This window comes from Phyllostomus discolor, chromosome 4 (genome assembly GCF_004126475.2).
Source record: "Phyllostomus discolor isolate MPI-MPIP mPhyDis1 chromosome 4, mPhyDis1.pri.v3, whole genome shotgun sequence".
NCBI classification, from domain to species: Eukaryota; Metazoa; Chordata; class Mammalia; order Chiroptera; family Phyllostomidae; genus Phyllostomus; species Phyllostomus discolor.
In genome coordinates, this window is record NC_040906.2 from 143,478,074 (window position 1) to 143,505,498 (window position 27,425).

Consider the following 27,425-nt stretch of genomic DNA (forward strand, 5'->3'; position numbering starts at 1 on the left):
ATTATAGAAGAATGAGGGTTATTCTGTGGGATTTTTTAATACCATGATCTCATATATTGTTAGGGTAAGAATGTGGTGGATTTCATTCATGATTACTGAGTCTAGAAAATGTACTCTTGTGCTTGCAGCCCAAACTGAGGTAATAGTTGAAAATGTGGAAACTGTACGGTATGAAATTAAAGTAAAGCTGTTAGTCAAATAATGCTAGAAGGCTTAAACAAAAACCTTAGTTTTCTGTTACTCAGACTTTGCAGGTATGAAAGTGCCATTATTCTGGTTTGGTAGTTGAATGGTAGTTTAGCTGAGTATAGAATTCTTGGGAAGAATTTTGATGGTTTTGCTTCAATGTCCTTCAACTTCAGCTTCGAGTTCTGCAATTGTGAAGTCTAATGCCATTTTCCTTGATCTGTCATTTTTGTCAGTCTCTTCTATGCAAGATTTTAAGATCTCTTACACATATGTGATTTCTAGACTTTTTTTGGTGCATTAGTACACTATAAGCTATTTTTCATTCATTAGTGTGAGTACTCAGCAGGTTCTTATAATCTAAGAGTTATATAATGGAGTCATTAAAAATGTTCTTATTTTCTTTGAGAATTTTTTTTCCTTGTGCCTTTTCTCTGGAGTTCCTTTTAACTTAGATATTGGACTTCTTACATTGATTTTTCTAATATTCTTTTTTTGTTGTTTGTTTTGTTTTTGGATTGTCCACTTCTCTAACTTTTTCTACTTTCTGGGAGATTTCTTTAACTTAACCTCTGAATCCTTTCATTGCAGTTTTTTATGTCATATTTTCCCCCTTTCTTACTTTCTGGTCTTTTCTTTTTAATAAAGTTGTGCTTTTGTGAGGTGAATGCAAGATTTTTTACCTCAATGGCCATATTAATGTGATTTTTTTGAAGTTTTCTTCTCTTGCTAGTATTGTCCCTGTTTCCCTAACTTCCTTTTTTTTTTTGCTTTGTTTATTTTGGTCTTCTCTCTGGAGTGTGTTGAACTTTCCTCAGATGTTGAGTGATCCTTGACTTTTGTTTAGTAGGTGAGGCACAAGAAAACTCATTAGAAGCTGTGTTTCCCGCTGGACTTTTCTGTAGGATGATTGGGTAACCTGTCAACATTCTCATTGCATATAGTTATAGTAGTGATTGTAAGTCTTTTCTCAGATGATAGTTTAATTTTTTCAGAGAATGGCCTTTTGGTTTCTTGCTTTGGAAATATCAGCCTGGCTGAGTGTTCTGGCTGTGTAGAGTGAGAGAACCAGAGGGTCTCACTGTTACACATGTTTTTTCACTTCATATCCCTGTGTTCACCCCCACTCTCTTCATTGTTGGTGTTTATAAGTTTGTTGCTTCCCAGAAACCATGTCTGTTAGCTGTGTACCTTCTAGCTCCTGTGGGAGGCACCCTGGAGTCTCACTACTGCTCATATAGCTTTTCAAACAGTCTCCTTGTTTTCTGATTGCCCACTCACCCCACCTTCACAATAGCAGATGCCTCCAGTTCCTGATGCTTCCTGGGGGCCCTGCAGCTTGTGCCTTGTTGATGCTGCCTCTGCAGACACTAAGGTCTGACTGTCCTGCACTCTGACAGCCCTCGCCATTTCTCTACCCCCTCCCTGCATATGCTGTAACTCAGGGCTATAGAGATCTCCAACCTTTTTTTTTTTTAAATGGAGATTCTGGCTTTTTAAATCTTTGTTGTTTTGTTGACTTTGCAAGAGAAAGGAGGTAGAGACATCTTTGCTCTATCGTCATAAAAACGGAACTATTCAGAGCCCTTTGAATAGAGGAATGTATTTGGGTGTAATGTTGTGAAATAAATCTTTTTATTTTTACCTGTTTATGACTTTCTGAATCTCTATGTATCTTTGCCTTTTAGAGTCAATGGAAATTTTTTCAGATAGACTGGTATCTGGCTAGAGGCTACAGATTGATAAAACTGTGTGGGATAAACAGCATCTTCTCTGCTTGAGCAGAGTTGGTCCATTGGAGATGGTCACGGCAGTGCTGGTACACGCGCTCTGACGTAGTCTGTTCTGGTAGGAGTTTTGAAGACAGTGTCTGCTCTCATAAAGGTCAAGTAAATTTGACTGACAAAAGCAAAAGCATTAGAGGGCAACTAATAACCATGGCATCATACATCCCAGCTGCTCCTATGCACCTTGCTTTACCCAGTGATAGTTATGAGTGTTGTTCCTTGATTACATAACCTGTGGAAAACTGCCACATTGCAAGTGACAGGACCCAGTAAGCATGGAGATTCTCCTATTTCCTGGAATTGACTAGAAACTTACTGCTTTATCTTAAATGGATGAGCTGGACAGTTGAGACATATACAGCTGCCAAGCTACATGGTAATAATCAATGTGGACAATTGCCTTCTCTCTTTTCAGCCTTTCGTTATTCTGCCTATTGGGAAGTCCCAATTGAAAGGAAACTCCCTGGCATGCCTCATCAGTTCTTCCCACCCCAGAATTTGAACATGGAGCAGATGATGCAGAAACACATAATTAGCTGAAGGTTAGCATTGAGTGTTCGAGGTGATGGGACCAGACATAGCCATGGTGTATGTCTTCATGAGGCTGATCCTGAGGTGTGGCCTGGGCGAATTCTTGGCTACCCAGATGTGGAATTTCTCCTTTTTTCCTGAATTCTCCAGGTTTAAATGTAGATTATGTGAACTCCCCACATTATCTCCATAAATCCCTTCCAAGTTGTCAGTTTCCGTTTTTGTTGTTTGTCATCCACAACTCAAACTGGCACAGACTGATTGTTCATGCTGTCACCCTGGAATGTTCTACCACGATCAAGAGTCTTCTCAGGAGATGGGGATCTAACAGTAAATGTCCGAACACCCTGAAAAAAATCCTGAAAAATCAGGGTTTTTCTGATGGTTTTAGTGTCTGATTTGGGTTTTTGAAAGCTCATGTCATCATGTTCAAGATGCAGACTTTGCTGTGGAACTGGCAAGGGTGGAATGCACTAGAAATGACAATCCTTACATCTATGCAAAAGGAAAATATTTACTCCCCTTCCATTTATTTTTATTTCCTCCCTATTAAGCAAAAAAAAAAAAAGGATTTGGATTTCTTCATATATTTTTCTTGTTTTATTTTTTACTAAAATATTTCTATTGTGGTAAATACATATATAATAAAATTCACTGCCTTAACCACCTTTAGGTGTACAGTTCAGTCGTGTTAAATATACTCACATTGTTGTACAACGGATCTCCAGAGCTCTTCAATTTGGCAGAATTGAAACTTTATACTCATTAAACAACTCCTATTTGTTTCCCATCCCCCGCCCCCCAGTCCCTGGCAACTATCCTACTTTCTATATCTATGAATTTCACTACTTTTAGATACCTCATAGAGATAGCTCATACAGTATTTGTCCTTTTGTGACTGGTTCATTTCACTTAGCATAATGGCCTCAGCGTTCACCCGTATTGTACGTCTTAGTCCATAAGGCTGCTATGGACTAGTCACCACTGGATGACTTAAAAACATCAAAAACTTATTTTGCACAGTTCTGAAGGCTGGAAGTCCAAGAACAGGGTGACAGCATGACTGGGTTCCAGTGAAGGACCTCTCTGGGCTGCAGGCTACCAACTTCCTTCAGTGTTCTCCCATGGTAAAAGGGACAGGGGAGGTCTCAGACCTTTTTTAGGAGGGCATCATTCTCTAAGCCCTCATGACCTAATCACCTTCCAAAGTCCTTTGGGCATCAGTATTTCAACATACAAATTTTGGCAGGATACACACATTCAGCCTAGAGCATTGAAACTGTGACAAGATCTCTTTCCTTTTTAAGGCTTTCCTTGCATGTGTATACCACATTTTGTTCATCTGTTCATCTGTGGATAGACATTAGGTTGGTTCTACCTTTTAGATATTGTGAATAGCGCTGTTATGAACATGGGTTTGTAAGTATCTCTTCGAGATCTTACTTTTAATTGCTCTGGATATATACCTAGAAATGAGATTTCTGTATCAGATGGTAGTTCTATTTTTAATTTTTCAAGGAACTGCCATACTGTTTTCTGTTGTGGTTGTGCCAATTTAAAGTCCTACCAGCAGTGCAAAGGGTTCCAACTTCACATCCCTGCCAACACTTGTTATTTCCTGGTTTTGTTTTGCCATCCTAGCCATCCAAGTAGACATCCTAACGGGTGTGATGTGATATCTCATTGTGGTTTTCATTTGCATTTATCTGCTGATGAGTGATGTTGAGCATCTCACATGCTTATCCATTTGTATATCATTTTTGGAGAAATGTTTGTTCACATCCTTTGCCCATTTTTTTCAATCAGATTATTTGATTTTTTGCTTTTCAGCTGTAAGGGTTCTTTGTATAATATGATACTAACACCTTATCAGACATCTAATTTGTAAAATTTTCTGCCATTCGTAGGTTGCCTTTCACTCTGTTGGTTATATCATTTGATGAGCAAACGTTTTTAAGTTTAATGTTCTCGCATTTGTATATTTTTCCTTTGGTTGCCTGTACTTTTGGAGTCATGTCCAAGAAGTCATTACTTGCCAAATACCACATCATGAAGCTTTTCCCCCACTTTTTTTTTTTCTTCTAGCAATTTTATAGTTTTGGGCCTTTATGTATAGTTTTTTGATTCATTTGTAGTTAATTTTTATATATGGCATAAGGTGAGAGTACATGTTCATTCTTTTGCATGTTGATAACTAGTTTTCGCAGCACCTTTGTTGAACAGACTGTCTTTTCCCCATTGAGAGGTCTTGGTACTTGTGTTGAAGATCATTTGACAACACACGTGAGGGCTTACTTTTTTGAACTCTCCATTCTGTTACACTGGTCCATATGTCTGTCTTTATGCCAGTGCCCCACTGTTTTGATTACTATAGTTTTTTGTGTTATTTAAATAATTTTATTATAATTATTGTTCAAGTACAATTTTCTATCTTTTACTCCCATCCCAGCCCACAGATTGCTACAGTTTTATAGTATGTGTTGAAACGAGGACATGTGAGTCCTTTCAAGTTTATAGAAAGTTTGTCCTGTTTTTAAAACTTCTTTTGGTTACTTGGGGGTCCCTTGAGATTCAGTATGAATTTTAGGATGATTTTTTTTCTATTTCTGCAAAAAATGTCATTGAAATTTTGATAGGGATTTCGTTGAATCTTTAGACCACTTTGAGTCATATCCACATCTTAACTATTAAGTCTTCAATGTGAACATGGAGTGTCTTCATTTATTTGTGTCGACATTCATTCCTTTCAACAATATTTTGTAGGTTTTAGTGTGTAAGTGTTTTACCTCCTTGGTTAGGTTTATTCCTAAATATTTTATTCTTTTTGTGCTACTGTAAATGCAATTATTTTTAAATTTACTTTTTGTTATTCATTATTAATGTACAGAAACACAAGTGATTTTTATATGTTGTCCTGCAACCTTGCTAAATTAATGTATTAGTTTTTATTTTTTAATCAAAACTGGTAGAAATGGGAATGCAGCCAAATTTTGTTTGACCAAGGTCACATTAACCAGTTTGTGGATTAACCGTCAGGAGGGAAAAACATAGTGCCCATTCAGATAGTCAAGACAAGTGGGCATAGGTGTGGCTGAGGATAGCAATACTCAGCCAGAGAAGGTGGGGAGAGAGATGGTTGTACGGTGGAACATGGAGCTCGAGTTACTCATGTAAAGCCCTGCCTTACCTACAATGAAGAGAGAGCTCAGCTGAGAGACAGACAATTTTTATAGAGAAATAAACTTTGATCATTTTCCATGAGATTACTTATGTTTTAAACTATTGAATTCCTCTTTTGTACTTTTAGATGGTACTTACAGAATGTTAAATTTGCACCCGAACATTCTGTGTATTGCTAACCAAATAAGGTTCAATTAAAGCACTTGACCAGTTTAAGTAATGATTTGGCCTTTCCCCATGTTATCTTGATTAATTGGAGCCTGAAAGTGGACTGCAGAGGGTTAGACTGATCTCAGGAGACACAGGAAAGCTAAGTGACTAGCAGTGGTTCTTTGTGGCATCTGCTCCCCTGTGCTGTCTTTCCAGTATGAGGAGACAAGGAAATGTATTACATCACATTTAGTGGAGGCTCTGAAGCACAGCACAAGAACACCTAAATGTATGACTTGTGTTGTTTCCAACTGCAGTGTTTATTTAAGACTTGTGAGAAGATTGTCTTGGGATAATTTATTTTAATTGTGCTTGGGGTCTTTTTGGAAGCATGAAGAACCAAGTGCTTTAATTATCAGTTTTACAAATTCCTGATTCATACATATAATTTTATTTTTAATAAAGGGTTGGGTGGGTGGGCTGGAATGGGAGTAAAAGGGAGAAAACTGTACTTGAACAATGATTAAAATAAAATTTAAAAAAAAGAAAGAAGAAAAAAGTAATGTGTGTGTGTGTGCATATACAAGGTCTGTCTTGTTATGTTAACAACTGTTGTTAATATAACGAGAACGGTTTGTGTGACCCCGATGTAACCTGGCAGCCAGGGAGAATGAACTGGAATGGGCTTGTGTGAACAATGATGACCTCACTGTACTAGTCAGTGGGGGTGGGAGACACCACTGAATGAGCATGTGTACTGTGTGGCCATTGCATTCAAAATGACTGAGTGAGTAGAGCAATGAATCTGCATCAAATTTTGTGTTAAGCTTGAACATTCCTCTGCGAAAACTATCCAGATTATTTAGAAGGCTGCAGCTATGGGCAACTGGTGATTGGCAGCTTCATCACAATAACACTCCCACTCATGCATCATGTCTCATGCAGTTTTTTGGTGAAACAGCAAATCACCCCAATGATTCAGCCCCTCTTCAGCCCAGATTTGGTGCCCTGTGAATTCTGGCTTTCCCCCAAATTAAAATCACATTTGAGAGGGAAGAAATTTCAGACTGTCAGTGAGATTCAGGAAAATATGATGGGACGGCTGATGGTGATTGGGAGAACTGTGTGAGGTCTCAAGGTGCCTACTTGGAGGGGGATTGAGGTGTCATTGTCCTATGTACAATGTATCTTGTGTCTTCTTTAATAAATGTCTCTTTTTCATATTACATGGCTGGATATCTTCTAGACCGACCTCATATATGAATACATGAATAAATGATCTTTAGCCAAAGGTCTCACAAGAAGTTTGTTGAAAAGAGATTTTTAAAGTTTTCATATTGCACTGGTTATCTATCATCATCATCATTTCTTTTTTTTCCCAGCACTAAAATGAATATGCAAGTGGGAGAAAATTTTTAAATGATAATGAGAAAGAAAGGAGGAACAGTTTTAGCTCTCTAACACTCTTTTCTTACAAGTAGGTTAATCTTTTTTAATCACATAGTTTGATCATACTGTGGCAGGAAATACTATGGCATTTGTGCCCTGCTTTGTTCTGTAACCAAAAGTTTTCATGTAATTGTAAACTTACTTTTTAAAGGTTGCACATTATTGCCTTTGGTGGATTATTATCATTAACATAATTATTCCCCTTAAGTGGGCTACTTAGTTGTTTCCAGCCACTGGAAACAATAGTTTGTAACTGGCAAGCTTTCTGAAGAGTGCATTAGGTTGAATGTTATTTTATAAAGTGCATTCTCATTTTAGACTATTCCACTCTTCCTCCTTTCCTTAGAGTCCTCTGTCAAATAACAAAAATATGTTGAGGTATACTGTTATCAAAATGTAAAGGTTTATTGTTGGTGGCCCCAGAATTTGAGTTCAAGGACAAGAAAAAGTCACTTGGTGAAACAAAAACTAGTAAAGGTTGAAACAGGATGCGTATTATATTTGCTGCTGGTAAAAACCATTTGGGTTTCTCAGGGCCAGAGGATGCACCCAAAGTCATGGAATAAAGACTCCCTGTTTGCCAAGAGCAGCCATTTGGCTTGAAGATTTTGAGTATGTGGCAAAACAGTATTTTTAAACAGCAGAACAAACACTAATAAATTATGGGATAGGATGACTAATTCCCATGAAGTTTTAAGATGAACAAGGCTTCAGGGAAATTTCACACTGTCAGCGGCTGCCTGAAAATACATTCTCCAGTCCTCTAGGTGATGGGTTGGGCCACCTGGTAAATACTTTAGAATTTGCAGGCCACATAGTTCTCTGCTGCATATTATTTTCTGTTTGGTTGTTTTTGCTTGTTTTCTGACCTTTAAAAACATCAACACCATAGTGGGCTCTCAGGCCCTGCCATAGTTTACCCCTCTCTAGATGGTCCATTCACATTTTCCTTTGCCTCCTGGGGATCTTCAGTGCTTATATCTGAGAAACATGGGATTAGCTGTTTCCCAAGCCTCCTTCATGAAAATTAACTGTGTCTTCTGGCAGAATAGACTATGGTGATAGACAGAAATTTTGACCTATGTTGAAGCCTGTCTGCATTAATTGTGTTAATAGAACTGGTGAGAGTCAAGAAAGGAAAGAGGGGGACTGAAGTTCAAAATTTTGGTTACCCCCAGGAAATTGTGCCATCTCCAGAATATGGGTGTTACTTATGTAGGGTTCATGGCTACATCATCTCCATGATGCTAAAGGCAAAGCCCTAAAAGTCACCATACACCTGTTTTTCCTCATCTCAATACTCAGTTTGTTATCAAGCCCTGTAATTTTACCTCCTATATAATTCTGCCCTGTTTCTCTATCACACTCTAAAAGGGCCTTGTTATTGAGCATTCTCTAATTAACTAAGACTCTGCTTATCCCTCCCTATCCCCCATGCCCAGCAAACCTGTGCCTTATTACTGCTATTATGACATTTATCTCAGAATTTTCTTTCTTTCTTTTTTTTCCCCCATGTCTTTACCTTCAGCCAGTCTCTGAGTCCCTTGTGCTCACCCTCTGCAGGCTCCGTGGCATATTTATTGCAGTATCTGTTCCCTATCAGAATGTTGGGAACGTAGACCCTATTTAACAAAATTTGGTTCAGTGAATGGGTGACTACACAGGTGTTTTTAGTGGAGTAGGGAGCTATCCCCATTATGTTGGGTCTTGCCTTGTCAAGGTTCTGAGCATTTCTATTCACATTTTATTAATAAAAGTCAAAGCCAAATATCTCATAAGTGAGCTTATTGAAATTTCTAAATTGTACAATGACATCTATTTCAGAAATTACCTCTAATAGAAGCTCACATATCCCATGGGTAGAGTTTCCTTAGAAGACTTCTGATCTGAATTTGAAAATCTGTATTCCAAGTCCTTCTGTCTGGAAGATCACTTATCTAATCAAGAAGAATTTTCTCCTTTAGATATTTTACTGTAAATAATCTCATACGGCATCCTGACTGACAGCTGCTAGGAAGGGAAAGGCTGGCTGTTGGGATATGGGTGATACCAAGTCCTCTTTCCCACTGATGGCTGATTAGCTGTATGCCCAAAGCATTACAATTTAATTAGATATTCTTCACAGTTTTATCTCTTCTGTATAACTCTAGGTTTTATTCTTCTGTGTATAAATGTTTAACTGACCATTTCACCTGAGATATTTGCTTCAATATTCTACAGTTGCCCTTGGTGGTGTGGCTCAGTGGATTGAGTGCCAGCCTGCAGATTTAAATGTCACTGGTTTGATTCCCATCGGGACACAGGCCTGGGTTACTGGCCAGATCCCCAGTTGTGAGTGTGCCAGAGGCTACCAATGGCACATCAATGTTTCTCTCCCTCTCTTTCTCCCTCCTGTCCCCTCTCTCTAAAAAACTAAATAAATATTCGACAGTGATGAGTGCCTGGGACATGTCTTTCATGAAGATGACTTGTGTTCTGAATATTGCAAAGCTTCACCCAGACAGTTTCAGGCCACCCTAGGTGCCTGTTTAGTAGTGTATTTTAACTAATACCCGAACTGGCAGTTTTCTTTTTATTAACATTTTTTTTTCTGAGCCTTGTGTAGATAAAACTAATGAAAAGAAAACAAAACTGTTAAGATATTAAGGCCATGTTAATATCAGTGTTAAGACAATAAAGCCTGTTGATAGGAGGGCCTATTTTCCTCTGTCCTTCTGTATGTGTGACCTCCCCCAGATTCCCAAGACGCAGCCACTTCTATGAGATTCTTATCACCTGTGCGTTTCATATACTAATATCTATATTCCTTAATTTTAAATGTAGACTGTTTACTTTTTTCCTTGAAAGATGAAAAGAAATTTGTAATCTCATTGCTTCTCTCATTCCCTTCCATTTTGATTTACACACGCACTCACTTTGACATTGCTAAAGCTTATGTCACATTCTCTTTTGTAACTATAATAACTATTATATAAGTGTATATTATATTTATATTGTTTTAAACATACAAATACTGTTCTCCACGGAACCGTTTAGTTCAGTGAGGAGTCACGTTCGGGAGGGTATATAATGCTGTTTAAATCCGTGAAAGGAGAGTGACAGCAGTGTCAATACCTAAGAGATTCTTGTAACTAAGTTTAGCCTTTGCACTTATTCCTCTGGGTAGTTATTAAAATTTTATTGCTGGTTCCTTTTCCTATGTTTAGCATAAAATTTTTTTCATCCACTTTCAGCTGGTACTTAGCCATATTTGTTTGCCTTGCCATCTCGTACCAGTGTGGTTGGAAATGTTAGACATGAGCTAGGAATTTAAAATCCTCAGCTTTTGGCTTACTCAAATTTTTAGTATTTGGCATAAAAATTGCTGAATGAAGCTGTTTTAGACAATTACATCTTGTATCTCCTACCAGGATTGGAACTGCCAACTATTTTTTCCTTCTATACCAAGATTTCATAAAATAGAATAAATACAGTAATAACTCTCTTTAACCACTAAATCAAGAAATTCTGCTTAGAGGGTACCCTCAGGCTTGAAAGAAATTTTAAGAAGGGGCCTCAGCCTATTTTATGCAGCAGCAGCAGCAATTCTTATAATCTTAGAAAGATTTTTTTAAAAAACATTTTCTTCTTTTGGATAAACCCAATTTGCTTTGGCTCATTTAGAATTGATTGCTGCCGCCCTTTCCTTGTAGGCCACGTGTTATTTTTGTTCCCTGCAGCCTCCTGTTTGGATGTGCCCTTGACTTAGCGTGGGAAGCGGCACAGCTTTTGAGAGTGGCTGCTGTGGGTTTTCCTCCTTGTTCTCTTAGGGAACACTAAAAGGGCAAAGAACTTTAAGGTCTTTGTCTCAAATGCTCGTCTAGTCCATAACAGTCTAATCTCAGTGTACGGCCAATGTCCTTAAGTAAGCCCTTTGGAAGAATAAGGCTTTTGTGGACTTTACCTGTTGTAGATTTTATCATGAGCTTATAAATGTCTCTAATACTGGTTTTCACTTAAACACAAACAGAAGTATAGATGATGGAAGTTATTTTTTTCCCTTTTTAACAGCTATTTAGCTTGCTTTATTCTTCTTAAAACTGCAACATTCAGATAAATGTTAAATCAGTAATAGTGCTCAGGTATGCTGATATCTGTATAATCCAGAAGTTTTTCTTTTCATAAGTAGTCAACACTAGAAACAAAGGGAATTTTTCATCCCTTTTCTTTAATGTACTAAAAATGTACCAGCATTGGGAACTGGGCAGTTTTGACCTTGAATGTGCTAAGTGTTTGTACCCTTCTCCAAAGGTGCTCTTAACTGGTCATAATGGAAGGTTGATTGTCCTGAAATGTGTCATTTGCAGACATGTATTTAAAAGCACTTCAGAGACAGTGTGTGACTATAAGGAATTCAGCAAGCCCATTGAGAAGCTTTATAGTGAGTTTTTAAAATACAGTGCTTTTTAACATTTGCAGTATAAACCATAATGTATTTTTAAAAATATAAGCCTGATAAGTGAAATGAATTTGATAAGAAAGCAGATTTTTCTCTTTTATTGGGGAATGCCTAAGGCCATAATAACTTGTACTTATAGTCAGTAGGATGTGATTTTAAATTTTCTAACACTATTTTAAATTAGTTCACATCATACTATTTAATTTATCTCTGGAAGGCAGTATTAACTATTTAGAAATTCTAAGTTTTAAAGTATCAATCATGTACTCTGCCTAAACATGACAAGGAAAATAATTTAACCTTTTACATTTTCAGATTCATCAGTCCAGTCAAAAGCTTTTGAACATCAGATGGTGAACTGTGTACATAATTCTTTAAAACCTGTATGCAATAACATAGAAATAGGATTTATTCAAATTATGTTACTAGCATGAGACTGCCTAAAACTTGGCACAGCAGTCATTGATTAGCAGACAGCTACTTCGTCCACTTGACAGGTATTACTGGTAACCTGGTATGTGTTGGGTGTTGTGCTAAAACTGACTTTTAAAGTTATTTCATTAAATTATTCTGCTTTTAAAGTTAATCACCAAATTGTATATTTGTCACTTTGGAAGGAGTTAATTACCTTAAGTGACAATTTCTAAAACATTAGGAGGATCCAATTCAGGTAAGAACCTCCCTAGCTAAAGTTATGTGGCACTGAGTTAAAGGTTTGTAAAATAAAGATAATGCTTATGATGTTTATGACAGAGATACAGTTAAAGAGGATTTTTTAAATCTAAATGAGAAATCAGAAAGCTCTTCTGAGATTTCTGAATATCTGAAATTTCTGTATACTTTTGTTGATGACTAAAATTTATGAGAACAGTTTTGATTCAATGTTAAATAGATTGTTCATAGTTACATATTCTCTACATGTATAGATTTCACATGTCCTGTTTCATGATTTGAAGAACTGTACTTATTTTTAAGTTAAGGTATTTAAAAAATTTATTGATTGATTTTAGAGAGAGGGGAAAAAGAGAGAAACATCACTTTGTTGGTCCACTTGTTTATTCATTCATTGGTTGATTCTTGTATGTGCCCTGACAGGGATTGAACCCACAACCTTGGCTTACCGGGATGATGCTCTAAGTGAGCTACCCAGCCAGGACGTAAATTAAGGTTTTTAATATAAACACTGAAACCTGAATTGTACACATCTACATTGTAACTTGTCCTTTGATCTTTTATGTGCAGGATATTTTCATGTTAGCACTTCAGTCTGTTAAAGTAAAAAGCATGCTACATTTACAGAGATTGAGTCAGGCATTGTTTCTCATTTTTTATTCCTTACATTATTAGTTTCTTCATTCCTGGATTTCGTACTGACGTCAGAGATTATTAATCAAGTAGAAACAGGTAAAGATCTTTGAAAATTCAAAACAGGGACAGTATTTTGATGACTAAGTCACTAGTCATTTTTTTTCCACTCATTATTGTCTCTTCCCTTTCCTAGTCAGTTAAACCAGAAAAGGGTAAGTTTTTCAAATAGATATTTTAGTAACTGGAATATGTGAGTCACTTTACACCTGGACACAGCTAAATAGCCCACTGAACAGCAGCTACATTCTGTGCTCCATCCTTTCATAGAATATTGGTACTTCAAAGAACTTTGGTAGTATCCAATGCAGAATGGAAGAAATAGTCCAAGGAGCTTAAATGAGTTGATCAAGGTCATGTAACTCAGTAGACTGTAGGACATCACAATGGACTGAGCGTATATACTACTTAGTTTCTCAGAAATGAATCTGTGAACCAGATGGTGGTTGGTGTGTGGAAATGAAGACCTCTTAACCAAGTCAGAGCCGGACTACGTAGTGCCTTTATGCCATATGAAGAATTTTAATCTGTATTATAAGAGCAATGAAAAGTTTTTCATTGAAGGAAAGGATTTAAGAAGGAAGGGATTTAAGAAGAGGACAGCATGGTCAGTGTCTCATTTTTAAAAGATCAGTCTGTCCTTACTTGAAAATGTTGGGGTGGAAATAGGTTAGCTTGGACAAGGGGTGATAATTGGGGTGCTACTGCAGAGGTCTAGCTTGGATTAGGGCGATGAAGTGGGTGTCAAACAGGGAGAGGTTGAACGAAGGTGTAAGGTAGTGCCCAGTTCAGGGAAGAGAGGAGTCCTGCCTGCAGTACCTTGGTTGCTGACATGGTGAACGGAGTCCGTTAGATGGCAGTGCCGTTTTTCTTAGAGGGCCATCTTGTGGTGTAGCAGGAAGATCATGAATTGCAATTTAGATCCCTTATATTTAAGAGTCTGCAAACAGTTCGTTCTTACATAAAGCCAGAACTGAGAGGAGAAATCAGAGGTAAAGATGTGAATTTGATTAGGGCAGTGACTCTAAACGAGGTTCTCCAGGGAAAGAATATAGAGCGAATAGTGGCCGAGTGTGGAAGGGGGGGGACAAGTTCACTGATGTTCATGCAGTACACGCCCAAAAGGGTCTGATAAATGTGGCTGTGGTCCAGCCATCTCCCTCCCGTTGCCACACTGAATATAAGCAAAAATGACCGGACAGAAAATACATGCATCAATAAGGATTATTTCCTGAGCCCAGGGAAGTGCCACTCAACTGCTAGGAAGTAGCTTTGTTATAAAGAATATTTGTAACATTTTTAGTTTGTGGGATTTTGCCTAAATTCCACATCAACTTTAGACTTGTATTATTTGTAACAGTTTTCTTAATTAAAAAATTATAAGTTTTTCCATAAAATTCTGCAAAATCTTTAATACTGTAAAGTCACTAGGAACCTCTAATGGGCCTGTTTATAATCTTCTTCACTTGGGTGTCTCATACAATTTCTCAAACTTAACATTTGAAATTTAACTCCATCCTTACCCTGACAAAGCATTTGGACAAGAGGGTCTCTACACTGAGTCATGTAATTCAAAGATTTTTTATCAACTGAGGCATGCTTTGCAAGAAGCAGATCTCCAATTTATAAGTCATCAACTCTCATTTAAATTCTTAGGCAGGTTTCAAAATGTGCTTTTTCTCTGGTCTTTTCTATCAAGCCACAAAGCTCAGAGCTGCTTTAATTCTTAATTCACTCTAACCCACTACACTAATTCCACAATTGATTATGATTATATTTCTTCCTCCAAAATCTACCTCCAGTCTGTCCACTTCTCTCTTGTCTTCCATTATCATTTGCAGTGGTTCAGGCTGCCACCATCTCTGGCTTAAATAACCACAGTACCCTTCTAACTTTCCCCTGCTTCCCTTCTTGCTCTGCCCTCTTTCTGAGCCATTCTTCACAGAGTTGACTTAGCTGGTTTCTTAAAGGAAACTAGACTGTTCAGCTCCTTTGCTCAGAACCTGTACATGATTTCTACTCTGTAAGTATTGACTCTTACTTAGATTCCTAGACAGGTTTCACAAGGACCTGTGATGCCATCGGTTCAGCTTAGCAGTGGATTCATAAGGGCTTAGAGACTCATACAGGGTGCTCCACACTTGCATTCCTCTTGGGTGAGAAGCATCAGAGAGCACAAAAAAAAAATCAAATACAACATCAATGGGTGTTGGCCCAAATCTCAGTTCTCTCATATATTGACTGTCAAACTTTGGCTTTGTTTGTTTGTTTGTTTGTTTGTTTTTTGCTTGCTCTCCAACCAGGTAGGCTGTAATGGGGATTAAATGACAGAGTGACTGTAAGGCACCTAACACAAAGGAAATGCCTAAAAATGATTCTGATCTTTGTCTGCTTACCATATTTATCCTCAGGATGACGTTATCAAAGGGACCTCTACCAAATTTTAGGACCGCTTTATGTCAGCTTAGAAACTGTGTAGTATTATACATGCAAGCTTTTGAAAAGAAACAATTAATTAACATACTGACCAGAATTTTTTAATGGCTTCTTTTGTGAAAGTAAGGAGAGAAAAATGATTCTGCTTCTGAGGCAAAGGTAAATATTATAAAGAATATAGTTTTCTCTAGTTTTTGTTTGATCTTTTTATTCTCTCTAAAGACACAGTCTTAGAGAATGTGGACTACTTCAAAAACAGAGTAGAAGCACTCATATTGACACATGGAGACCTTTACAGGTTTCTGTTTACCCAGGGATATATATTTTTAGAGCCCTAGATAACAAAATATCAAGAGTAGAATTGGGAGGCAGCCTTCCATATTGAAGTGCTAGAATAAAATCTTAGGTCACAATGATTTCACACAAATAAATGTTAGTTTGGCCCATGAAAGATAGGGACTATGTTTCAATTTACTTTCTCTTGTCAGTGTTTTATGTTTTAATCGTGTCATAGGCATTGGGTTAAAAACTTGTTACATTTACCATCATACTCAAAGAAATTTTTAGGTTCAAGCAGAACAAATCAATTAGTATATTTATATAGCTCTTCTTCCCTGGCCTGGATGGAGCAATGGTACATTTTTTTCTTTATTTCCATAAAGAATTGTCAGAAGCACCAGATACAAAGATAATAGTTTGCTTTTGTTTATTTTCTCCTCCCCCTTTTTTTCTAGGATTATGACAGTTTTTTTGAATCAAAGGAAAGCAACACAGTCTTTTCATTCTTAGGCCTGAAATCACGGTTGGCATCAAAGGTAGGTAAATCTTTTCTTGTTTTAAAATTTGTCTTTTTTTGCCCTCTTGGCAAAGTTGGTTAGAGCATCGTCCTGCTATGTCAAGGTTGTGGGTTTGATCCCCAGTCAGGGCACATACAAGAAGCCGCCAACAATGCATAAGTAGGAGGAGCATCAGGTCATTGCTCTTCTCTCTCTCTCTTTTCTCTCTCTCCCCCTTCCTCTCTCTCTCTAAAATTGATAAATAACGTTTTTTTTTAATTATTTTTTTTTTAGTTGTTAATTGTTCTCAGTTGAGGTTGAGGGTGTTAGAGGAATGCATATATACCCTGAATATTCAGCTTTCACTTTCTTGAATGCACAATTAGAGACTGCCAGTGTAAACACAAAAAGAAGCCGTTTTTCTTTCCAGTTCCCAATTGTTGCTGTATATTAGAGTTTTTTATTTATAATTTAATTTATTTATCATTTATATCCCCTTCTTCCAAGAAGAATTTAAGGTAGCAAAAAGTAGTAGGTACTTTCAGTTTTTAAATGCAAGTTTACTTACTTTATTTTTTCTTTTTAAAAATATATTTTATTCATTTTGCTATTATAGTTGTCCCATTTCCCCCCTTCATTCCCTTCCACCCTGCACACCTTCTCCCACCCACTTCCCCCCCTTTAGTTCATGTCTATATGTCATAAGTTCTTTAGCTTCTACATTTACCATACTATTCTTGCCCTCCCCCTGTCTATTTTCTACCTACCATCTATGCTACTTATTCTCTGTTCCTTTTCCCCCTCTCTCCTCTTCCCACTCCCCTGTTGCTAACCCTCCATGTGATCTCCATTTCTGTGGTTCTGTTCCTGTTCTAGTTGTTTGCTTAGTTTCTTTTGGTTTTGTTTTAGGTGTGGTTGTTAATAATTGTGAGTTTGCTGTCATTTTACTATTCATGTTTTTTATCTTCTTTTTCTTAGATAAGTCCCTTTAACATTTCATATAGTAAGGGCTTGGTGATGATGAATTCCTTTAACTTGACCTTCTCTCAGAAGCACTTTATCTGCCCTTCCATTCTAAATGAGAGCTTTGCTGGATAGAGCAATCTGGGATGTAGGTCCTTGCCTTTCATGATTTGGAATACTTCTTTCCAGTCCCTTCTTGCCTGCAAGGTCTCTTTTGAGAAATCAGCTGACAGTCTGATGGGAACTCTTTTGTAGGTTACTGTCTCTTATGTCTTGTTGCTTCTAGGATTCTCTCCTTCATTTTTATCTTGGCTAATGTAATTATGATGTGCCTTGGTTTGTTCCTCCTTGGGTCCAACTTCTTTGGGACTCTCGGAGCTTCCTAGACTTCCTGGAAGCCTATTTCCTTTGCCAGAGTGGGGAAGTTCTCCTTTATTATTTGTTCAAATAAGTTTTCCACTTGTTGCTCTTCCTCTCCCCCTTCTGGTACCCCTATCATTCAGATGTTGGAACGTTTAAAGATGTCCTGGAGGTTCCTAAGCTTCTCCTCATATTTTTGAATTCTTGTTCCTTCTTTTCTGTTTGGTTCTTTCTTTCCTCCTTCTGGTCCACTCCATTGGTTTGAGTCCCAGTTTTCTTCCCATCACTATTGATTCTCTGTGCATTTCTCTTCATTTCACTTAGTGTAGCCTTCATTTGTTCATCTAATTTGTGACCAAAATCAACCAATTCTGTGAGCATCCTGATCACCAGTGCTTTGAACTGTGCATCTGATAGGTTGGCTGTCTCAGTTGCTCAATTGTATTTTCTCTGGAGCTTTGAGCTGTTCTTCTGTTTGGGCCTTTTTTTTTTTTGGTCTGGTCACACCTGTTACATATGAGGGGCAGAGCCTTAGGTGTTCACCAGGACTGGGCAACCCAGTCACTGGTTTGTGACACTTTATGTAGGGGTAGAGTCTGAGAGAGAACAATGGAGCTTGTGTAGCTCTCTGTTGGATTTCAATCCCTTCCACCGTTTCCCCCAAGCAAACATGACCTTTCTGGTGCTGATTCCCATGTGGGCGGGCTTGTGTACCTTCCATGACCTTGAGGCTTTCTCCAACAAACTCTCCTGTTGGGAGTCACTCCTTGCACCTCAACCCCAACACGTGTCCCCAATCAGTGCCTTGAAGCTCTATTTCCCGGCACTGGGACCCTGGGTTGCTTGGTCTGTCTCACTCCCCAGCCTCACCTGGTTTGTCTGTGTGCAAATGTGGGACTGCCTGGTTAGCCAGCCTCCTTGTGCGCCGTACCTCACTTCATGATCGCCGCCTCGCTAGCTCTGCCCATTGCCACCCCGTGCCCGGGGTCTGCCTGATTCTGTCTTGCGTGCCTGGTGCCACCGCTTTTTGTGCTGCAACCCCTCTCTGCCCGGCTGCCTGACTCCACCCTTTCTACCAGTCTGGATGAATGTGTCTATTTTAACTCCTTAGTTGACGGACTTTCATACAGATCACTTTTCTGTCAGTTCTGGTTGTTATTTTGCTCTTCAATTGTTGTCCTTATTTTGGTTGTGGGAGGAGGCACAGTGTGTCTACTTATGACTCCATCTAGGCCAGAAGTTCTAAAGTGTCATTTTTAACACTGAATTGAAAGTGCCTTGCTGGGATCTTTGATGTCTGTAAGTAATAGGTCTTTTTGAGGCTACCTCAGAGTTGTACCATTTCCGGAACACCTATGGGAAGGAAGGCAGGGGCTATCAATGATAAAAGTTATTCGACAGGCCCTGTATTTTATAACCAATGTGAAATCATGCTTTGGTTTTACATCAGTCAGTCTACAGATGGTTGTGGGCGGTTTCCATGTACATGTTTTAAATAGAGGCAAAACCCACACATATAATATTAAAAGGTTTTTAAGACTATTTTTATAAAGATGGAACACTGGAATACTTGCTAGGAAAATTATAGTATTTTATAACATGTTTCATCTAAGAATATCAAACAGTCCAGATTTATCTTCAAAGAACTGGAAAAAAAACTGAAGTAGAAGTAATCTAATGGATGCACAAACCCAGTGGTCATCATTGTCTCTGCCAAAACCTTCAAAAAATACCATGTGTGCCTGCCTTCTTTGCTCTTATTTTCCTCTTCCTTAGAGACTGTGGGCTAATTATTCTACTCTTTATGTGTTTTTCTTTATCCTCACCTGAGGACATTGTTTCATTGCTCTTTTTAGAGAGAGAGAGGGAGACAGAAACAGTGATATGAGAGACAAACATCAATTGGTTGCCTACTCGTAGGCCCCCCCAGTCAGGGAAGGAACCCGCAACCTGTGGATGTGCCCTGACCAGGAATCAAACCTGTGACCCTTTGGTCTAAGGAATGATGCTCCAACCAACTAAGTCACACTGGCCAAGGCTGACTGTTCCACTCTTTAAAAATATTTATTCTCTCAGAAATTTCTCAAGAAACCTATGACCTATAAAATATGCATTCTCACATGACTTGTGGTCATCATGTTAAAGTTGGTTTTGATAGTGTTGACATTGCCTTGATTTTAGAAGACCATTTCAAAGGCAGTGAGGGCTCCAGGCACACCCACCCTTCAGCCCACCCTGTGTAGGTGCTTATGTCAGGCATACCTGAGCAGGAGCACATGGAAGCAGGGTGGAAGTGCACGGTATGGTTCGTGCCACCCATGTCATGAACCATTTGGGGCCCTAAAGGGTTAGTGACAACTCATACTACATTCATCTCCATAGGAGAGAAGAAAAGGTATCTTTCAGAGTATTTCCCCCCTTTCTAGTTACTTGTCTTTTGCCTGGGTGGTAATTCATTATACAGTCTGTACACGAAGGCCTGGGCAGAGCGTTCACAGGAGTAATGCACTAAAAGACGGAAGCCGCTTTTCTTATCTCCTTTCCTACCCTCTCTACAGTACACAAAGCTAAACGACAGGGCTAGAAAGCCTGCCGGGGAACATAGGAAGACACCCTTAGCATCTGTAATTGCTCTGACACAGTGAGGACAGATGGTAGGAAAAGAACGTTCTCCGGGCCCAGAGGGCACAGGTGCACTGCACACTCTAGCAGTTCTCAGAGGCACACAGGGCAGGTAGGAGGTCACTAAATGGCGGCCTGCAGGCCGCACTGGCTCTGGATGAGTTTGTCTGCACAAGAATTTTTTAAAGAATTTAAATGAGTTGTTAGTATTTAAAATAACTGATTTCCCACTTTTCTCGAAAAGTTGAAAGGTATGAAAACCCGGGGGAAACCCACTGTCTTCTCTTGCTGTCTAGAGCCAGCAGTGTTTGGCCCACCGTGGTGCCTACTTAAGAAAAAGGAAACCTTGTCTCCAGTGACTTTCAGTTAGAAAACCATCCAGTTTGCTCTTTTAACAGACTCAGAGCGGGGACTGAAGTAGAAGTTTCTGCTTTCAGAATGCTGCTGTTTGGGAGTAATAGCAACTGGTACACCTGGGCCCTGACCAGCCAGGGCTGGAGCAGGCTGGAGGCCCCTACACCAAGGGTCTGTTCAGTGGTTGAATCATGGAGCCATCCTGGGGACTAGGGCAGCAGCTGTTTACCAGTAGGCATGGCCATGCAGTGCTGTTCTTCCCTTCGGGTCACCCCCCGCCGGCCCTCAGAAGGCGGTGACCCCCACACTCCCCACTCACCCAGGTGCAAGTGGAACAGTATCTTTGAGAGGCTGAACCCAGGATTTGTTCTTATCAATCACACAGGGGTGATTTATCGTGATTCCCAACATCTCTGTTCCTGACATTTAAAATTTCACTGACGGTGAATTTTCTTGTTAACACGGTGCAATAACTGACTTTTTTTTTTTTAATGAATAGGCAGAACCTTAGAGAAGACGAGTGGAAGATGATGGAGATGCATTTTGGAGCACCCCCTGGTACCCAGCACACACCTGCTTACCTAATGCATCACTGTGACAAAAGCCACATTCATCATCAGTAACTTTGCTTGCATTTGGAAAAGGTGTTTTTGGAAGACGTGGGTATAATGGGATTGCATGATTGCTTTAAACCAAATCAGAACTGTGGTGGGTTTTTCCTTATTTTCAGAATTGCCTGCAGTTGCCTCACTCACCTGGAGGGACTATACCCTGTTACAGGTGTGTTTCCTTAATGACTGAAAGATAAATAAGTGGCACCATCAGAGAGAAAATGCTGGATCTGCCCTAGGTTATAGTTGATGCCAGTATTGCCTGCTTCTCTTTAAGCTGCCTGGATTGTATCCTTAAAATTAGTCTGCTGGGCTATTAAAATGTATTGATCAAAAAGAAAAAAAAGCTGGTTGATAAAGGGATGAGGATTTTTGCTACAGAATCACAAATGTCACTATTCTAGTGCTTTGTGATAGCAACTACAGAAAAAAGTTGAATGTTCTAGCCTCCTTCTGGTAATATAAACCTTACCCCTTTAAATCCTCCAAGCTCCTACACGTTTCCAGAAATCACTATTAAAACAGTGTGTTCAGAACCAAGGTATAGGGACGGAAATAATTGCTATTTTGGAAAATAGATGCTGTTTTATCTCTTGCAAGGGGAATGCTTCATCTAAATGCATAAGACTGCTTAAAAGATGTATTTTTTAAGAGCTGCACTAATTAGATAGTAAATTTATAAGGAAAGTATCTGACTCATACCTGAAGGCATTTTGAGCTCTAGCAACTTATACGTAAGTGCACACATCAGTATATTTTTAAATGCAGCTACCCTAACAGCTGCTTACTCTATTTTGTGAAGGGATTATATTTTTTTTTTTAGAAAGGAAGATCTTGGTTGGATATATTTTATGAACCCCTGATGAGGCATATCAAAAGATACTAATATTGCTGCACAATTTAATTTTTTTCCTGTCTTACTTTCCATTGGTTCTCTAACTTTGCTAGTTTATGTTTCTGGCCAATACATAGTCCCAGATTTTTCAGAGTAATGTGGACACATGTTCTCACTCCATAGATAAGCTCAGTGAGTTTTCAGAGCAGCATTCATGAGAAAGGGGCTGTTGGAGATAAATCTGAATTATACTTGGCATGTAAAACCTTTACTCCCTTTGGAGTGGATGCTTATAAACACTGAACATGTCAATTGTATTAGGGCAGAGGCTACTTTTATGCTTCCTTGTCCCTGTTTACATTTTCTACAGTTTTCAGTTGCCAAACATGGGAACAGTCTTGATTGACTAGGGATCAACTATCAGAGGATTGCCTAAAATGTTCTGCTATTCTCAGCATCGTGATGCTAGACCTGCCATTTAGATTATGAGTAGGAAGTTTATGAGAAATTGAAAGAACAGAAGTGTTAAAGCCTTGTCTCGTACGTTCTCTCACCCTTCAACTTGCTGAATGTGGACTTGCTAAAAGCTAAAGCCGAAATCCCAGCCTGAGACTTGCAGCCCAGAACTACAACCAGAAGCAAAGTATGCCACAGACTTCTACTTGGCTGGAACAGATACATGATTGGCAGTTTTTTGTGTAAGGAAAGCTGTTGTGAAATCATGGGTATTACTGCTTAGTTGGCATTAAATAAGATCCAGGTCAAATTCCATTTGATAAATCCCAGGGACTATCCAGGAATTTTTTTTAACTGGATAATGTGTCTGAGTATACGAGTCTTCTGATAAGACAGAATTTCTTTTTAAGCTACAGCAATTAAAGTTTTTTAATTATAGTAGTGATCTAATTTATGTTGTCTACTCTTGCCAGTGAGCACCAAGAACCAACTTGTGAAGACTGAGGGTTTGTAAGTTAAATTCTGGGGTCATAGGATCAATGCAATACTTGCTAAACAAAGATTTTTCTGAAAACTTTTGAATGACTGTGGCTATGGTAGACCCAGGGTGATTCTCCTAAACAGACTAGATGATAGTAGTGCTAAGTTACTACAACAGTTACACACCTTCTACCCCTCACCCCACTTTTTTTTTTAAATCAGCAAAGAAATAGGAGAGATCAGCATCAGCCGGTGCTGTACTTGTTCTGAGTGAGCTAGAAGCATACCCAGGCCCTGCAGAGTTCTGAGGGGTTGCGCTCTGGGACCACACTGTCATCAGAGAATATTGTGTCCTTCCTCTCACTGTTGTACCAGATAAATTTCAAACACGTAATGATTTTCATGTTCCCTTCTTTAACTAGCCACCTTTAGATTCAGATAATCACAGTCTTAACAGCCTAGGAAGGAAAGTGGCTGAGAATTGCAGGCATAGGTGTAATTTCAAGGGCATTTCAAAACAGAATCTTTATTTCCTGTAAGACACTTGTTGGGACCATGGAAATGTGCTGCCAGAAGTCAGAGTATGCTGTTTCAAACTTAGCTAAAATACAGAGTGCCATCCTGCTAGGTGTATGCAGACCAGAAGCAAATTTAGTTGGGGAAGTACTTGTTTTTTCCAAATTCTGGTGTTCTACTAAAATCAAAGAGGAAAAAAGGAAGATTTTTTTCCTCAGAATTTAATATATTTTAGATTTGTTTCTGTTTTATAGATTTATTCAACATCCCATGTAGATGTTTTTGTATTACATGAATTTATAATGAACTAAACCTATTTTTTCCTCTGTCATTGAAAGGTACCAAAGTGTCCTTTTGTTTCGTTTGTTTCGGTATTTTAAAATTTGATTTTGCTGTAGAGGGTTTTGCTTTTCTTAGAAATGCTTTTCATTTAGCAGTTTTTCTTAAGTGTCAGGGCCCACCTCGATTTACATAATTGTTATTTTTACATTTCACTTTGTATGAGATTGTTCTAAAGGCATTGGTGAAGTCTCAGATTTTATATTCATTATTAAAGAGGAATAAATTCCAGAAAACACATCTTCTGAAAATGGAGTGTTTGTTCCCTGCCATTTCTTACACCTTTTCTAATTTTAGCCCTGTGTGTGGCTGAAACCTTCCTGTTGAGTTGGGGTTTCCACTCCCATTTGGGGACCCCATAGCTGCAGATCCATTGTAAAAATGCAGACGTGTCATTGGACCATTTGAGGAGATGTGGGCTGTGTGTGTGTGCACATGCGCATGCATGTGTGTGTTGGGAGGTGACCACAGAGTCATCTCAGACAGCAACCAGGGCCAAGAATGGCATCAAGTCACTGGTCCTTTGGTTGGTTTGACTAACGACTGTGGTTTCCTGAGTATACTGAATCCCCAGGCTACTGGATTTGTCCTCCCTGCTGGGGGCAGAAACTAAGTGCAGGGTAGCTGCCACCCTCAATAGGGGGGCCCTCTTTGGTACAGCCATCTCTGAAAGCAGAAGAAAACATTTCTGAAGGCAGCGTCCAAAGTTGATCTCATCACTGAACTACTTCCAACCTTGAACACCAAGACGGGGAGGGTGAAGGAGGAGATAAAAGAGTAAAAGAGAACAGGCCGTAAGTTTGTGGAATGTGCTGAAGTGTGAAACCAGATAAGCCACCCACTTGTAACCCTGACTTTCAAAGTTTTCCCAGTTCTCCCAGAAATGCAGGTCAGGTTAGTTTAGTCATCTTTTCAGTCAGCCCTCAGAATGTTATGGGCACTGTCTGAGCCAGGACCGTAGTCTCCACACTGAAGGATGAGAGAAACAGATGCAAAAATTGCAGTCACGGCGGAGTGGTGAGAGTTGAGGTGAGTGTGTGGCGCTCCAGGTGATGGGCATTATCTGAAAGGTGATGGATAATCTTTTTCTGTGTTTGTTACAACCACTCCAATTTAAAACTATATCATATATGCAATGGAACATATATGCATACACATATAATATATATATATATAGGTGCATGTAAAGAGTGATAAACCCATGTGCCTGCCACCAGCTTACTGCCTTTCCATTCAAGCACCGTGAGCTCTCCTCTGACCCCAGCCAATCCTAGTTTGACAGCAGAGCCCCTCTCCTGAGCTCTTTGTTGATCATAGCCTTTCTGTCCTTTTAAATTTTACCTCTATGTATGTATCCTTAAATAATAATAAATAAAATTAAACTATTCTTTTCACTTATTTTGTATGTCCATTGCAATTGGGTATTATCATTTTGAAACAAGTACCCTAGTGGTTTATTTTCACTGTTAAGTTTTATTTCACTGTATAGCTGTGTCACAATTTTTCCCTTCTGTTGCTGGATGTTGAACTGCATCTTTTAAACAGAAAAGGAAATGTTACTGTGAACATTTTTATGTGATTTCTGATGCACATACACAAGTGTGGATGTATACCTTGAGTAGAATTGGTGTGTCATATAATAAAACATACCCTCAGCTTCAATATATAAGGCCGGATTGTTTTCTGAAGTAATGGAATGAACTTACGCTCCCACTGGTATACCAGAATTTCTGGTTCTCTAGATCCTGACCAGCTGTGGGATCGTGTGATTTCATTTTGCATGTGTTTGATTACCAGTAGTTTGAACATTTTTTATTATGGGAATTCTTACATCCTCTTGAAAATCCCTCTTCAGGTCTTTTACCTTTTTTCTATTGTGTTGTGTTTTTAATTATGAATTTCTAAAAGTTATTTATACTTAAATCTCTTACCAGTTAATACTTATTTAACTATTAAAGAGAAACCATATTTAGAGAAGAAAAAACTTCTGACACCATTTCCAGAAGTATGAAAAGCATGTGAAACTTTATTCTGTTCGGAGAAAATAAAGTTAAATGCATATACTGTGGTTTTTATTGTGTGCTAATTTTCAGCTTATCAGTATTATCAGCCCAGAGAATATGTACTTTGGAAATCTCTCTATGCTCCAAAAGTGTTCCTTCTCTGAAGCTATTTTAAGGCTCATCAGTTCCAGTTATTTGGTAGGAAATGAGTGTCATGATTCGGTTTTCTGCTACAGAATTTCACCAGGAGAAATCTTTATATGGACTTCATGTTTATGTATGCACATTTCCTTAGTATCTCATCACATAAAAAGCTTACAGCAATAGGCTGAAATGACATTATATGTAAATGAACATTTTAAAAACCACTTATTTAAGTCACAGGAGATTGTATTGCGCCTGTACTCTGAACCATTAAACAGTCCTGAAGCTGCCCGAGGAAGGTCAGCGTCACTGAGACCCAGTGTGTTGGGACAGGAGCATGTTTCCTGCCGTAAACGGATTGGCTGGTAGGAGAACAAGAGACTGCAATGTGGTCTTATTTTGTCAGGTTCCTGCCAACCAGAGGACAAAATTTTTAATAGACTGAGGACCCTGGCATTTGACAGTATATCAGCTGGAAACCTCATACTGCTTATAATGAATTGCACAAAGATTTAGACCTTTTTATAAAGCAGCTTTCCACACTCTTAAAATATACATCATTTTTGGTTCTATAATAAAATTCACTATAAGCAACCTTTCCCCTGAAGAAACTCTAGTGCAGATAACATGTCATTAATGTTATGCAAATGAAAGCTCTATATAGCATAGAACAGTGCTGTCAAGTATGGTACCAACAAGCCACATAGAACTGTTAGCACTTGAAATTACCCAGTTGCATTTGTGATAAGCTGTGAGTGTAAAATATATTCCAGACTTTGAAGAGTTAGCATAAAAAAATTAAAATATCTTCATAATTTTTCTATTGATTACTTTTTTAAATGATAGTATTTAGAATATATTGTGTTGAATTAAACATTAAACTTCTAATGTGGCCACTAGGAAATTTTAAATTATGTCTGTGGCTTGCATTACAGTACCAGCCTTCTCACCTGGATTTACAATAAATTAGTACCTGAACAAGATTTTTAGGGTTTGGGCAAAATTATCTCTCTTCGTCATTTGTGGTTATGAAAGGAAATGTGAATATCTCTTGGAATACGGTTTTCTATGCTGCCAAGATACATGTTTTTCTCATTTTGCTTTTTTGTCCTCTCGGTTCAAGCATTTTTATAGTGTGGGGGAGGGGCCGTCCTGTTTTTCTTGAACTGAGGAGTACTGTGTATGTATTATAATGCGGGACGTCTCTCGGTGTGTCCGGCCCCTTGTTTCTTTATTGTCCTGTGGAGTTGGTGTCCCCTGTTGCATGGACCCAGATCTGCGAACTAAGTCACGGTGGCACTTCTGTGTTTTTCCTTGTTAAAGAGGGAATTTAATGAAACACAGATACCATCTGTAATCTGCAGAACAGTGATGAATATTAATAAGATTTTGTCCTAGATTTCCTAAAATGTTAATACTCTGTAAAACCCATTTGAGCTCATAA

At 38.6% G+C, this 27,425-nt stretch overlaps 1 protein-coding gene across 4 annotated transcripts in view; it reads left to right on the forward strand.

The window, feature by feature from the left end:
- SH3BGRL2 (SH3 domain binding glutamate rich protein like 2) overlaps positions 1-25,496 on the forward strand; it is a 63,561-nt gene extending 38,065 nt beyond the window's left edge. For all 4 annotated transcript variants that reach the window (XM_028509096.2, XM_028509097.2, XM_036024384.1 and 1 more), the window contains exons 3-4: positions 16,257-16,337; positions 21,097-25,496. In XM_028509096.2, the coding sequence (XP_028364897.1) occupies positions 16,257-16,337; positions 21,097-21,108 (93 nt within the window). In that variant the 3' untranslated portion in view covers positions 21,109-25,496. The remainder of the gene's footprint in view (positions 1-16,256; positions 16,338-21,096) is intronic.
- The last annotated feature ends 1,929 nt before the right edge of the window (positions 25,497-27,425 follow it).